This window comes from Amphiura filiformis, chromosome 11 (assembly GCF_039555335.1).
Source record: "Amphiura filiformis chromosome 11, Afil_fr2py, whole genome shotgun sequence".
In the NCBI taxonomy this organism is placed as follows: domain Eukaryota; kingdom Metazoa; phylum Echinodermata; class Ophiuroidea; order Amphilepidida; family Amphiuridae; genus Amphiura; species Amphiura filiformis.
The window spans coordinates 96,987-110,362 of record NC_092638.1 but is presented as its reverse complement, the minus strand read 5'-3'; the positions used below and the strand labels follow the sequence as shown (position 1 = coordinate 110,362).

Genomic DNA, 13,376 nt, shown 5'->3' with positions numbered 1-13,376 from the left:
GCAGAAGTGAAAGTGGCCAGTTGTTTATTAACTACGCAGGGTGATATTCCCCCATCAGGGCTTGGAAAATGTTGCAAAATGAAGACCTAATTGCAGCGATTTGGTGGACCATTTTGGCACTATTACTGTGTAAAATTTAAGTCAAGTTGAAAAGCCGAAAATTGTGAAATGACGGTCCATGAAGCCTTTCGTTGTCACGTTTTCCCTATTAGGCCTATAAATTGTGTTAAACATAGGGCCTAAATTGGCAAATGTCGAAAGCAGAAGCGAATATGGTCACTTAGAGAATAAACGATAGGAATTTTTATTTTGCCTATCCTCTACCGTGTGATAGACGACAGGCAGGTCTAATATTTTGAGTAGTGGATGCCGGCGCAGCCGGTATCCACTACGATAAAAATATTGGACCTGCCTGTCGTCTATCATAGGTAGAGGATAGGCAAAATAAAAAGTCCTATCGTTTATTCTCATTCTTAGTCAGTTAAATATTATTTTAATAACTGTAAACAATTTTTAAAAGCAAAAACTAAGTTACCGTCATAAAAACTCCCTCATTATAAAATGAACGAAACTTGTTTACAACTTTACGTATTCTGTTGCGCGTACTGCTAGCGCGTTCGCGTATTCCGCACTAGTCTACGCATCCAGCGCGATACATACGCGCACCTCTACACGCGTGTTACGGATTATCAAGACGCATGATGACGTGGGGTCGTCTACGGCCTGATAGACGGCACCCAAAATCATGCGATTGTCCAATCAGAAATCCCACTGACTAAGAATTGTTTATCCACTACGCATGGGGGTGTCTGGGGGATGTTCCCCCCTGAGAGGGAAAATTTTGCAAAATTATATAATTAAAGTCCTGAAGACATTTTGTGCATATTTAAACAGAAAAAAGAACAAGAATCCAATTTGCATGGATCAATGCTGACAAAATGTGATGGGCCCTACATATCGGGAGTAGGTCCTAAATGACAATAGCCGAGAATAAATGCACAATATCAGGTGTTTCTCTATTCAAATCTTGCAATATCTGAACGCGTACGTTTTCATGATTTTGTACGCGTTGGACTTTGGGACTTTGGATTTGAAGGAGTCAGCAAAGTGCCTGAACGCGTAAATACGCGTGTTTTGTGCGTTAAGGCTGAGTTCACATAGAAGTATACGGTATACGGTATTCGCTATACGAAATACGCTCATTCGATCAGGCTTAGTTCATATAGGAGTATACTAAGTGAACTCAGCCTGGTCAAATGAGCGCATTTCGTATAGCTAATAGCAAGTACACATTTGTAGGTCAGTTTACCAATTTTCTTCGTCTAATCAAATGCTTGTAACTTTACTTCTTGAGGTCACATTGCATTCAATGAGGTGTCATAATGTGCAGAATTAGATAGTGCATCTATTACAAAAAACTGAATTTACCCACATATGGTTTAGTTTTAAAATTAGGACGGTATACGCTGCACTAAAATCGAGCACGCACGATTCCCACTATACTATACTATACTATACGCAGGTATACGGCCTTTTCGAATAGTGCCTATGTGACCCGGTACTATGAAATTACCTTGCCCGATTTAAGCTATACGCATGCACCTGCAAAACGTGCACCGTATACCCGAATAGTATACTTCTATGTGATCGTAGCCTTATGTGACCCGGTACTATGGAATTGCCTTGCTCGATTTGAGCTATACGCGTGCACCTGCAAAACGAGCACCGTATACCCGAATAGTATACTTCTATGTGAACGCAGCCTAAAGTAAACCCTGCTGATGGCACACTACTTCATCAACTAAACGGTTCCAAAAAAGTAAGTCCCCCTAAGACATATTGGTACAATCCAAAAACGGATTGATCAACTCTCTTGTTTTAAAGTTTGGAACATAATTATGCTGATTAGTTATGCATCAAGTGAACGTGTTTTTGTTGTTATCTTTTATCATCTTCACTGAGAAATACCGCCATTTATAAAGGTTTCGGACAAAAAAAGTTGCACTTTTCTACATAGGCTTTTTATGCATCACTTTTGGTTTCAGACCTCTTTCACTTAAAGCAAATAAATAAAAAAGGAATGTCTTTATATTTCCCTTTTGTTTTTTTTTATCAAAGCAACTTAAGTTAAGATGTTCATGAATTAATTTTTACACATTTCAAACGTGTTTTATGGTTTTAGTGAGAAATTTTAGACATAAACAAATGTTGCACTTTTCTAAATTGACTCTTTGTATGCATTAACATGCGTAAATTTAAAGTTTTACATTCTAATTAGATTTATTAGGAAGGAACAACTCTAACTTCAATGATAAATCTTGTGTTCATTGATCAATTTAACCAATGAACCAACAGATGTTTGGTTAAATCTTTTATGCTGGATCCTATAATAAATATTGTAATGAAGCGAATGAATATTGATTGTCCAATTAAGACGTCACACTGCCTCTCATAATAAGCACCTGCTTGCGGCAGATCGATATCGGTTTGAAAATAAAAAATCACACATTTTAATAATTATAAGTTAATCTATATAATATGAAAAACGATCGTAGAAAATAATCAATTCCGAAATTGATTTTGAATTTTATCATCCTACTTATTAGTAATTAAACGTGTATAGTAGAGATTTGTACTAAAATATGAATATCACTAATTGTGAATAGAAAATGTTATATTCTACCGAGAAAAGATGTGATAATTGAATCGAGTTTCTATGTGTTATATAAAGCAGACGATTTATATGTTGGTAAACTGATGAAAATACAACAATGGCGTTGGCGCCAAAACATCTCTGGCTAATTGTATTAGTTGTTAGTTTGACATCAAAGCAGCCGTCGTTTGTGTATTGTGGTAAGTGGTTGGATATTTTCATCATAAAGTGCTTACTATTTAAAAGAGAGATCCTTTTTTTATCAGGATTTCTCTTAATCATGATTGAATACTACATGTACTTTTATCTTCCTGGCATTAGTCAAGAAGGGGGATATTGCGATGGTGTGTTCCTTCTGGCTCTATGCGTATGAAGACGTATGAAAACTGTGTTTTTGAAATAACTGAAAACGTTTTTAGGCTTTCTCAATCATTATGATGAAGTTTTACAAAAGTCAAACAAACTGAAATAATGTTGATATTAAATGAACGTTTACAATACTTGATTTTAAATTATATTCACAGCTCCAGTTGATGTTCCAACAAACCCGGGGATCATATCTCCTGGCGTAGCTCAAGTAATTGGTGCAGGTGCTACACAAGTCGGCTTATCGTTAGCTGATGAAGCGGCACCAGCAGCTGCCGAAACGTCTACTGGTAATGTTTAGGGACCAACACAATGAATTGGGGTTTTGATACCAAAAGGGTGTAGATAATTAACTGAAATCAGCGCATTCTTTTCAAAGTAGTCCCATATATAGCCAGAAAAACTACATCCAAATGCTATATCGTAATACTGTTTTTAAATAAGGTGATATATTTTTTTATTACCCTTTACCACTGGATACACAACATTAGAAAAATACAATATGAAAGTTAAAATAAATGAAATCGAACAATCATTATATTAGAATACATTGCGGGATTGGAGCTGACTCTGGATATATTCACTTTAAGGATAATTAATGGTCCACCATTTTATTATGGTATGGTCATATGGTAATTGTGCTAAAGGTGTTTATGTCCTATTTTTCAACAACACATCAAGGAGATTTGGAGAATTATACATTTATAAAAGTTCTCCATTTTGTCATCCCATCTCGATCTCAAGACTCACATTTTCCTGTAATTTATTACAGACCAGCAACCACCTGTCGACCAATCCGCATCGGTAGCAGCATCTGATACCAAGAAGGAGTACCCCTTTCCGTTTCAAAGCTTTAACTTTGCCAGTTTCAAGTTTCCTCCTCTGACTCCGTTTCGTGTCTCTTCCTCAAATGGTATACAAGTCAAAAAAGGAAATAAAAAAGGTAAATGTAAGGTTTGTGTCATGTATGTGCATTGTTCCTGATGTTTATCAGATTTGTTACATTTTTGTAAAAAAAATTAGGCAAAATATTCTTCAGAGTTCAAATTAGTGGAAAATTAGGTTATATGTATAAAACAGAATTTAAAGAATATCTAATATTAGCAATAAACAAAACTAAGGAAACAAGGTCAAGCTGCTTCCAAAATGAAATGTCCGCGCCCTACAGGAAGAAAGTTTTTTCTTGGCGTAATGATGATTTGATTTTTACTAATAATATCCAAGATGATTATAGTTATAATATCTAGAGTGCTGTCTACCAATACTACTGCTGTCTACTGCTATACTGCTGCTGCTCATCCAACTACCACTACTACTACTACTGCTACTGCTGCTGCTCATCCTACTACTACTACTGCTACTACTACTACTATTACTACTACTACTACTACTACTACTACTACTACTACTACTACTACTACTACTACTACTACTACTACTACTACTTCTTCTAATAGTAATAATAATAATAATAATAATAATAATAATAATAATAATAATAATAATAATAATAATAATAATAATAATAAATAATAAAATGACACGCCGATGTAAACCACGTTGGAGGGTTAAGGAAGAGAGAAAAGAAGAGAAGACTGGATGACTAAGAACACTCACTAATCAACAAGCCAGACCATCCAAACCGAGCATCATTCTCTCTGTGGTTTGTATGTTGCATTATAAAACAAAATAAAGTAAATAAATAAATGCAGTTTTCTTCGCAATCTAGGAACCACACTGTGAAACGCCCTATAACGGATGAAAAATGAACGAAGTTGACGTGGAAGTCGACATTCTACAAACTCTCCAATACCTTCGGGATGACTAATATGTTATTCTGTTTGCCTGATACCCGTATTATCTTCATGAATAGATAATGTATAATCTTCTCAATCTTATTCTCATACACAGACTCTCTATTTGGCACTAAAGGATTCACCAAACCTAAATTATCATCTTTTAAGCTTGCTAAAATACCTGCTCCCGGAAGACCAGCCAACCTCAAACCAGTTGAATCTGTTCCCGGTGGAAATGACGCTAAACCATCACCAGGGAAACCAATATTCAATCTACCTGGAGGATATTTTCCTAATCAATCCTTAGAAGATCATATTGCTGCAGGTGAAACTGAGCAACCAATACCAGAACAAGGAACAGTTCAACCAAGTCAAGGATCAGGTCAACAAGGTCACGGGTCAGGTCAACCAGGTCAAGGATCATATCAACCAGGTCAAGATTCAGGTAAACCAGGTCAAGGATCAGGTCAACCAGGTCACGTGTCAGGTCAACAAGGTCACGGGTCAGGTCAACCAGGTGACGGGTCAGATCAACCCAGTCAAGATTCAGGTAAACCAGGTCAAGGATCAGGTCAAGCAGGCCAAGAATCAGCTCAACCAAGTCAAGGATCAGGTCAACCAAGTCAAGGTTCAGGTCAACAAGGTCACGGGTCAGGTCAACAAGGTCATGGATCAGATCAACCAGGTCAAGATTCAGGTAAACCAGGTCAAGGATCAGGTCAACCAGGTCACGTGTCAGGTCAACCAGGTCACGGGTCAGGTCAACCAGGTGACGGGTCAGATCAACCCAGTCAAGATTCAGGTAAACCAGGTCAAGGATCAGGTCAAGCAGGCCAAGAATCAGCTCAACCAAGTCAAGGATCAGGTCAACAAGGTCACGGGTCAGGTCAACAAGGTCATGGATCAGATCAACCAGGTCAAGATTCAGGTAAACCAGGTCAAGGATCAGGTCAACCAGGTCACGTGTCAGGTCAACCAGGTCACGGGTCAGGTCAACCAGGTGACGGGTCAGATCAACCCAGTCAAGATTCAGGTAAACCAGGTCAAGGATCAGGTCAAGCAGGCCAAGAATCAGGTCAACCAAGTCAAGGATCAGGTCAACCAAGTCAAGGTTCAGGTGAACCCAGTCAAGACTCAGGTCTACCAAGTCAAGGATCAGGCCAACCAAGTCATGGATCAGGTCAACCAAGTCATGGATCAGGTCAACCCAGTCAAGATTTAGGTCAACCAAGTCAAGGTTCAGGTCCACCCAGTCAAGATTCAGGTCAACCAAGTCAAGGATCAGGTCAACCCAGTCAAGACTCAGGTCAACCAAGTCAAGGATCAGGTCAACCAAGTCAAGGATCAGGTCAACCAAGTCATGGATCAGGTCAACCAAGTCATGGATCAGGTCAACCAAGTCAAGGATCGGGTCAACCAAGTCAAGATTCAGGTCAACCAAGTCAAGGATCAGGTCAACCCAGTCAAGACTCAGGTCAACCAAGTCAAGGATCGGGTCAACCAAGTCATGGATCAGGTCAACCAGGTCAAGGATCAGGTCAACCAAGTCAAGGATCAGATCAACCAGATCAAGGATCAGATCAACCAGTCAACCAACCAAGTCAACCGGATCAGGGGCCAGGTCAACCAGGTTTAACAGGTCAAGGCAAACCGGTTATTCCTCCAAAAGTATATGAACCGGAAGCAGATGAAATACCTGAACAGCACATTCCTTCATTACCAGAATCTGGGCAAACTCCTGGTGGTGGTCGGGGTGAGAATACTAAGCACAATGTTAGACCAATTCCCAATCGTTTCCATGATAACTATATACCCTTTTATCCTGAGCACCATCAAAGAGGTTTTCTCTCCCATCATTCTTTTGTGCCACATCATGTTCGAAAGAATGATGTATTGTAACTACTTCCATATATGTCACCAAGACAGCAAAAACACATTTTGCAAAATATTGAGAAGTCAAATAAAGTAGTAAATGAGCTAGGTACTGGTGAAAAAGCCAGTGCGGTTAAAAAGGCGCATGATGTTGGGGCAGCGGTAGGAGCTGGCACCGGGGCTGTGGCTGGTGCAATTAGGGCCGCCATGGAAATAGAGAAGTCTGGTAACAGTGATGGGACTCTGTCAGAAGCAGAATTAGACAAAGAAAAACAGCCTGCTGATACGGGACAATCTGGACAACATAAATCAGGAAACGTTGGTTTAGGATTGGATAAGAAAACAACCTCATTCACAACCAGAACAAAATGATCCTCTATTAAATAAGAATTACAACATAGCAACTAGATATCATCCCGTTAAACCACTGTGGATAAACAAAAGTAACACATTATCCGAAGCAACCATTAACCAGAAACCCACAACCAAAAGAACAGTCTTAACACAAACCACAGAAATCTTCACAACAACAAGGTGTGAAAGTGGTTTAAATTGTTCTTCTGGCTCAGAGGGTTAAACAGAATAATTCACACTACCTGCGATGTAGAGTTAAGAAATAGGAGACAAGCAGCGGCAAAGAAGGGCATTTCATCTTATTGATATTTTTACTCTTTGACTTGAAACAACCAGACATCGCAGATGGTACAAACTCAATATCAAAAGTTTACAGTTGTTTAAATTGTTATTCCGGCTGAGAGGGTTAAAGGGAATGTAAATTCTTAGTCAGTGGTTGTGGCTTAGCTTATTAGCGCTGAATTTCATTGGTGTTTGCATGCCGTCTATCACACAGTAGATGGCAGCAATCGCGTTGTTGCGTAAGATGCTGTGCCGGCACCCACTACTCAAAATATTGGACCTGCCTGTCGTCTATGTAGTAGATAAAGGGTGAGAAACAGACCATTACCATAGATAATCGGTGTCTGGTTGAGGTATGGTGAGCATGTTAGTCGCTCGGAAGGCGAGACCCCGAAGTCTGTTTTGAACCGTGGTCTGTTTTGAACCGTTTATCTTACATATACGGTGAACCGTTTATCTTACATATACGAATAGCCAAAATAAACGAATTTGTTGTAATGGTGTATTCATTTTCCAAAAGACAAAATGGAAAAAACTGATGTATTATTTTGTAAAAGTTGTGGGTTTTTCCCAAGATAAAAACACTCCGAGATATAATATTCTTCCCATGTGTCCTGCGTGCGAGTCTATGAGTCTATTTAATGACAAATGCAAGTGATTTAATCAAATCAATACAGAATTGATCTCAATTGATATCTCAGTATTTGAAGTGGTTTGGTAGGTTATTCACTTGCGTATTTAATCCGCTGGAGTGTATTCACCCTGTGACCATTGCTATTCAAATGATTAATGAATAATGCAAATTGTATAGTGTTGTCAACGTTTGGACTACGATCTATTTCAACACCATGAAATTTATATCTTAGAAAAATGTGAGTATAAGCAGATATTTGAAAAACCTAGTAACGTTGTGTCCAATGGTGCTCCCCATTACGGGTAGGTCACAGTAAGGCTTTGCACCCCAGCCTCTTGACTTGTAATGAGTACCGCAGATTAGTTTGCGAAGCTCCCCTGGTCGGGTAGTATCCCGGGGGTTCTTGCCTAGTAGCTAATTCGCATGGACCGTTGAGCGTTTTTGGGTTGGGCAAGGATAAAGACAGATTCCCTTCTAAAAACCAATGGCAAGATTATATACATGTACTGAGTATATATTAAACGAAACGGTTACTTTTTATTTATGAATATTTACTTCGTTATGCTAATTAAAATTTAATTTGCATAAATATAACTGAGCACCAGTGGTGTTATATGAATTACTGTTATACGGACTACAGGAGCCCTCTATAATTTTCTCTTGTCATGTAACATTTGCATTTAAATCGAGCTGTAAATGCATTTGTTCCGTAATTCTATCCGAGACTAGTAACCAACTCAGCTTCTACATGTATGTTGTGATCCTTTCCATAGTGTTTCTAGAATGTCCATTCTGTTCCTTTTGTTTAGCTCGCTGCCCGAGACCGTTATCTTGAGCTATTGTGTTGATAATGGTCTCTGGGCAGCTATCTACCTCCATTACTCTAGGTAATGGTCGAGGCAACGAACCTTAAACAAAAGGAATACAATGGATAATCTGTGAATCTGTGACGTATATCACACGGTAGACGATAGTAAAAACAAAATTTCCTATCGTTTATTTTCTAAGTTGAGAAATATATAGAATCTAAACGAAGACAAGAACATTCAATCATGTTGACCTGTTAACTCGTTGGATTGCAAAGCACTAATCAGACATCGCAGATGATGCAAACTATTCTTTTATCTTTATCCCCTAAAGCTAGACGAGCAACTTACTTAATCTTAGACATTTGATGCCCTGTAACTCCTAAACTATATATTGCACGGGTATACACACGTAGCAGGTATGTGATCCGTTTGGTACAAAGAATATTTGAGAGAGAATAGAACAAATTATAATAAATGACATTTTTTGTGGTTCTTTTTGGTTCATTTGGTAAAATACTAATTGCCAGAAAATAGATCAACTATCATTATATTTCAAATACCTTTGCATTTTTTTCATACGACATAGAAGTAATTTTTCAACTTGCGTATATCCCACTGCAGTCTTCAAGTTGTGGACAATCTTGATGATACCTTATTTCTCCAGCATATTCCTTCAAACCACATCCGTGCCCCTGATAAAATACTAGAGTGTGTAACGTGTTGTCTGGGGTGCGTATTTGTGTGTTTTCTCAGTCAATTCTCGGTCATATCACGATGATCATTCGAATGTGTCTGTGCTAACTGACTGACACTGACAAGTAAACCCTAAACTGCAGAAAATATAAACTTTTGTCAGTGTTTTAGTCACTGTTATTTTTTTTGCTTCTCGCCAGTCACAGGTAAAAATACACTGTTATTAATTACACGACGTAAATGTGTGTGTCGCCAGTCACTGGTAAAACTACACTGTAACTAAACTAAAAAAAAAAAGTTTCTTTATGGTTAGGAAATTTACCCACTATTAACTGGTAAAACTACGTAAGACGTAAATTTGCTATTTATTATACTATGATTTATTTTAAGATTGTGTGTGTCACTGGTAAAACTACACTGTATTTAATTACATTTATTCCGAGATGTAATTTTGTGTTTGTCGCTAGTCAATCGCAGCAGTCTCGTAATTCATTTAATCAATTTAAAAGTATCATGCTTTGCATGAATTTTGGTGTTTTGGTGACTGATTATTACAGGTATGGCGTAAAAAGTAAAAACAAAACAAAACAAACAAACAAAAATATTGCCACTCTAGGTAGCAATTGCCGCGTAGAAAATTTGATTTTTCGTGCTTTTTAACGAGAAGATTATTTGGTGATCTGCGCCCCTAATACTTATTCTGGCCATATTGGAGAATAAGGAGCGCCACCGTTCATATTATAACTTTCATGGTGCCATAAAGCGGTGGCGTTTTACACAATCTGGCATAAGCAATAATACCTAAAACTCATGAATGGTAATATCTAAACATCTACCAAAAACATTACCACCCCCCCCCCTTAATGAATTACCATTATTCCAAAACGGTGGATCGTATGCCAAATGTGGGATATGCATTCGAAGCAGAATTTATTTCTGCGCATATGACAACTCATTTGTTGCATATCCCACATTTGGCATACGATCAACCGTTTTGGATTAATGGTGTTGCATGTCTACAAGACCAGGGCCAGAAATAACCCTTTACCCAGGTTCGGTACCTTACCTTAACTTTTAATAAACACCAAAAAGGAAGGGTTTCACAACAATGATGTAAACTTTCAAACTGTCTAGGGTTTTAATCAATAAACAACATTTGTATGGTAAGTCAAGTGTGGTACAAGAATAAACATATTCACTCTTCAGATCTGTTACTGCAAGTATTATGCAATATCATAATATGAAATTATGATCTTAAATGCTAGATTTAAGATTAGCCTAGGGCCCACTAAATAATATCTGATTCTTAAGTTCTTTCACAATGAAGTTGAAGACTGGATTATCTTACTAGTAAGCTTACTGCTGGTGATCTTAGATGTGGTTCAAGACGACGAATTACACACTATACAAGGCGTTCAGCGCAATGTTAGTTCGGGTACTGATCATGCTCGTAAACAAGCGTTGCAATGGCTAGCCCAATCTATTTTTATTGTGAGTGCGAAGCTTTCCCAAATCAACTCACAAAACAGCCAATAGAGACTTTGCGAAATGAAGTTTGAAACCACAAACTTTAACGTCTAGAGGATTATAGAGGATGTATTCAAAACCACTCTGCCATTAAAGCCGCTTGAAGTAAAAGTTAACGCGAGAATCTATAGTGTGCCGTAAATTATGATGAAAATACGTCATAATTTAGAACAATAATTTGCATATTTCCTCATAGACTACATAATTACCACTTATGTATTATCTAGGTAATAGACCAATTATTGGAAATCTAATTTGGTTTGGGTAAAAAACATGCTACATGTTGCTGAAAATTATTGATTGAATTAGATCAAAATAATTTTTGTTCCAAACGTCACACTTGATATATACTTTTGTGTGTGCTCATGACGTACACCAAATCAGTTTGCGGAACCAATTTTTGGCTTGACTTCAATGCCAAGGGGATTTGTTATTTGGCTAGTTAGCATTTGGCTAGTTAAATTCAAAATCAACAGAGGGCGTCCTATTTTGGCTAGTTAAATGTTGGTCGCCCAGGCTAGTTAAAATTTTGTCCCTTAGGCTAGTTAAGACCACATATGGACATCAAACTCAGACCAAACCAATGCGGATTTAGAGAAAACAGATCTACTGTATGCCAGATTCTTGCACTTAGAAGAATAATAGAAGGAATTCAGGACAAAAATCTCACTGCAGTAATGACATTTATTGATTTTAAGAAAGCATTCGATACAATACATAGAGGGAAAATGGTCAAAATACTCAAGGCATATGGACTACCCACCATAATTGTGAAAGCCATAGAAGACACCTACCAGAACACAAGAGCAAAAGTTGTGACTCCTGATGGAGAAACAGAGGAATTCAACATCCTTGCAGGAGTTCTTCAAGGGGACACTCTTGCTCCTTATCTTTTATAACTGTGTTAGACTATTGCATGAGATCTGCTATAGATGGTAGAGAAGAGAATCTAGGCTTTACAGCAAATCCCAGACGCAGTAGAAGGGTTGGACCGCTATGTGTTACTGACTTGGACTTTGCTGACGATATAGCATTAATATCTGATACTGCCAGTCAAGCTCAGGAGCTACTGGAAAGGATAGAGAAAGCTGCTTTACAAGTAGGTCTGCACATGAATACCAAAAAGACAAAATGCATGGTATTCAATCAACATACTGAAGTGGATGTAAGAACTGCAGATGGAACCAGTTTGGAAGTTGTGAAAGACTTCAAATATCTTGGAGCTTGGATCAAAAGCAGCGAGCAGGACATCAAAACAAGGAAAGCACTGGCATGGAGGGCATGTAATAAGCTCACTAAAATCTGGAAATCCCATCTTCCAAGGCAGATTAAAGTCAAGCTATTCCAAGCAACAGTAGAAAGCATCCTGCTCTATGGTTCAGAAACATGGACAGTGACAACAAAGATCCGCAAGTTGTTGGATGGTTGTTACACCAGGCTACTTAGATCAGCTCTTGATATAAGCTGGAGGACACATACCACAAATAAAGAACTGTATGGAGAACTCCCAAAGGTAACTGATAAAATCAGGAAAAGGAGACTACAATTTGCTGGTCACTGTTTAAGAAGTACAGGGCAGGTGGTGTCAGACCTAGTGTTGTGGAAACCCAGTCACGGCAAAAGAAGTGTGGGGCGACCGAGCAAGACCTATGTAGATCTTCTGTGTGAGGACACTGGACAGGAACCAAACGAAATCCGGAGCTGCATGCAGGACAGACACATCTGGAGAGCCATCGTAGGAGTCCGACAGAAGTCGTCCGAGTGAGTGAGTGAGTGAGTGAGGCTAGTTAAAATTTTGTCCCCTAGGCTAGTTAAAATTTTTCCCTTAGGCTAGTTAAAATTTTGTCCCCTATAGGCTAGTTAAAAATTTTCCCTTAGGCTAGTTAAAATTTTGTCCCCAAGGCTAGTTAAAATTTTTCGCTTAGGCTAGTTAAATTTTTTCCCTTAGGCTAGTTAAAATTTAGTCCCTCAGGCTAGTTAAAATTTTGTCCCTCGGGCTAGTTAAATTGTAGTCTCTCAGGCTAGTTAAATCAGATGAACATTTATAAAATTGCTTTGAGTCAGTACACAAAAGCTGAGGTGAGCAGTGAGCAGTGAGGCCAGCATGGTCTTGTCACCATGATGATGGGATTTGTGGACTAAAAAGGAGGGAGGACTTGGGGAGTTATTCATTACCAGGAGTTACAGTGTCTGTCAAAATGATCTCATCTCCTGTGGCAAATTCATTAACCCCCATTCATTAAATATAGCTCAAAGTTGACCTCAAGTTGAAGAGTATGGGATTTTTTACCCAACAGACTCAAAGGTCATTGTACTGCTGTACAAGTATATTGTGGTTAAAGAGCATGTTTGACTTAGCTCATATGAATGTGATTTGTGTTATATATTTG

At 38.3% G+C, this 13,376-nt stretch overlaps 2 protein-coding genes across 2 annotated transcripts; both read left to right on the top strand.

Annotated features, from left to right (window-relative positions):
* The first annotated feature begins 2,630 nt into the window (after positions 1 to 2,630).
* LOC140164174 (uncharacterized) lies at positions 2,631 to 6,714 on the top strand. Its single transcript, XM_072187416.1, has 5 exons — positions 2,631 to 2,853; positions 3,178 to 3,309; positions 3,792 to 3,962; positions 4,931 to 6,100; positions 6,290 to 6,714. Exons 1-5 carry the CDS (start codon positions 2,772 to 2,774, stop codon positions 6,712 to 6,714), a joined length of 1,980 nt encoding a protein of 659 aa, XP_072043517.1. The 5' UTR covers positions 2,631 to 2,771.
* Positions 6,715 to 11,543: 4,829 nt separating this feature from the next.
* On the top strand, positions 11,544 to 11,885 carry LOC140164173 (uncharacterized). Its single transcript, XM_072187414.1, has one exon. The coding sequence runs from the start codon at positions 11,544 to 11,546 to the stop codon at positions 11,883 to 11,885; it is 342 nt and encodes a 113-aa protein (XP_072043515.1).
* The last annotated feature ends 1,491 nt before the right edge of the window (positions 11,886 to 13,376 follow it).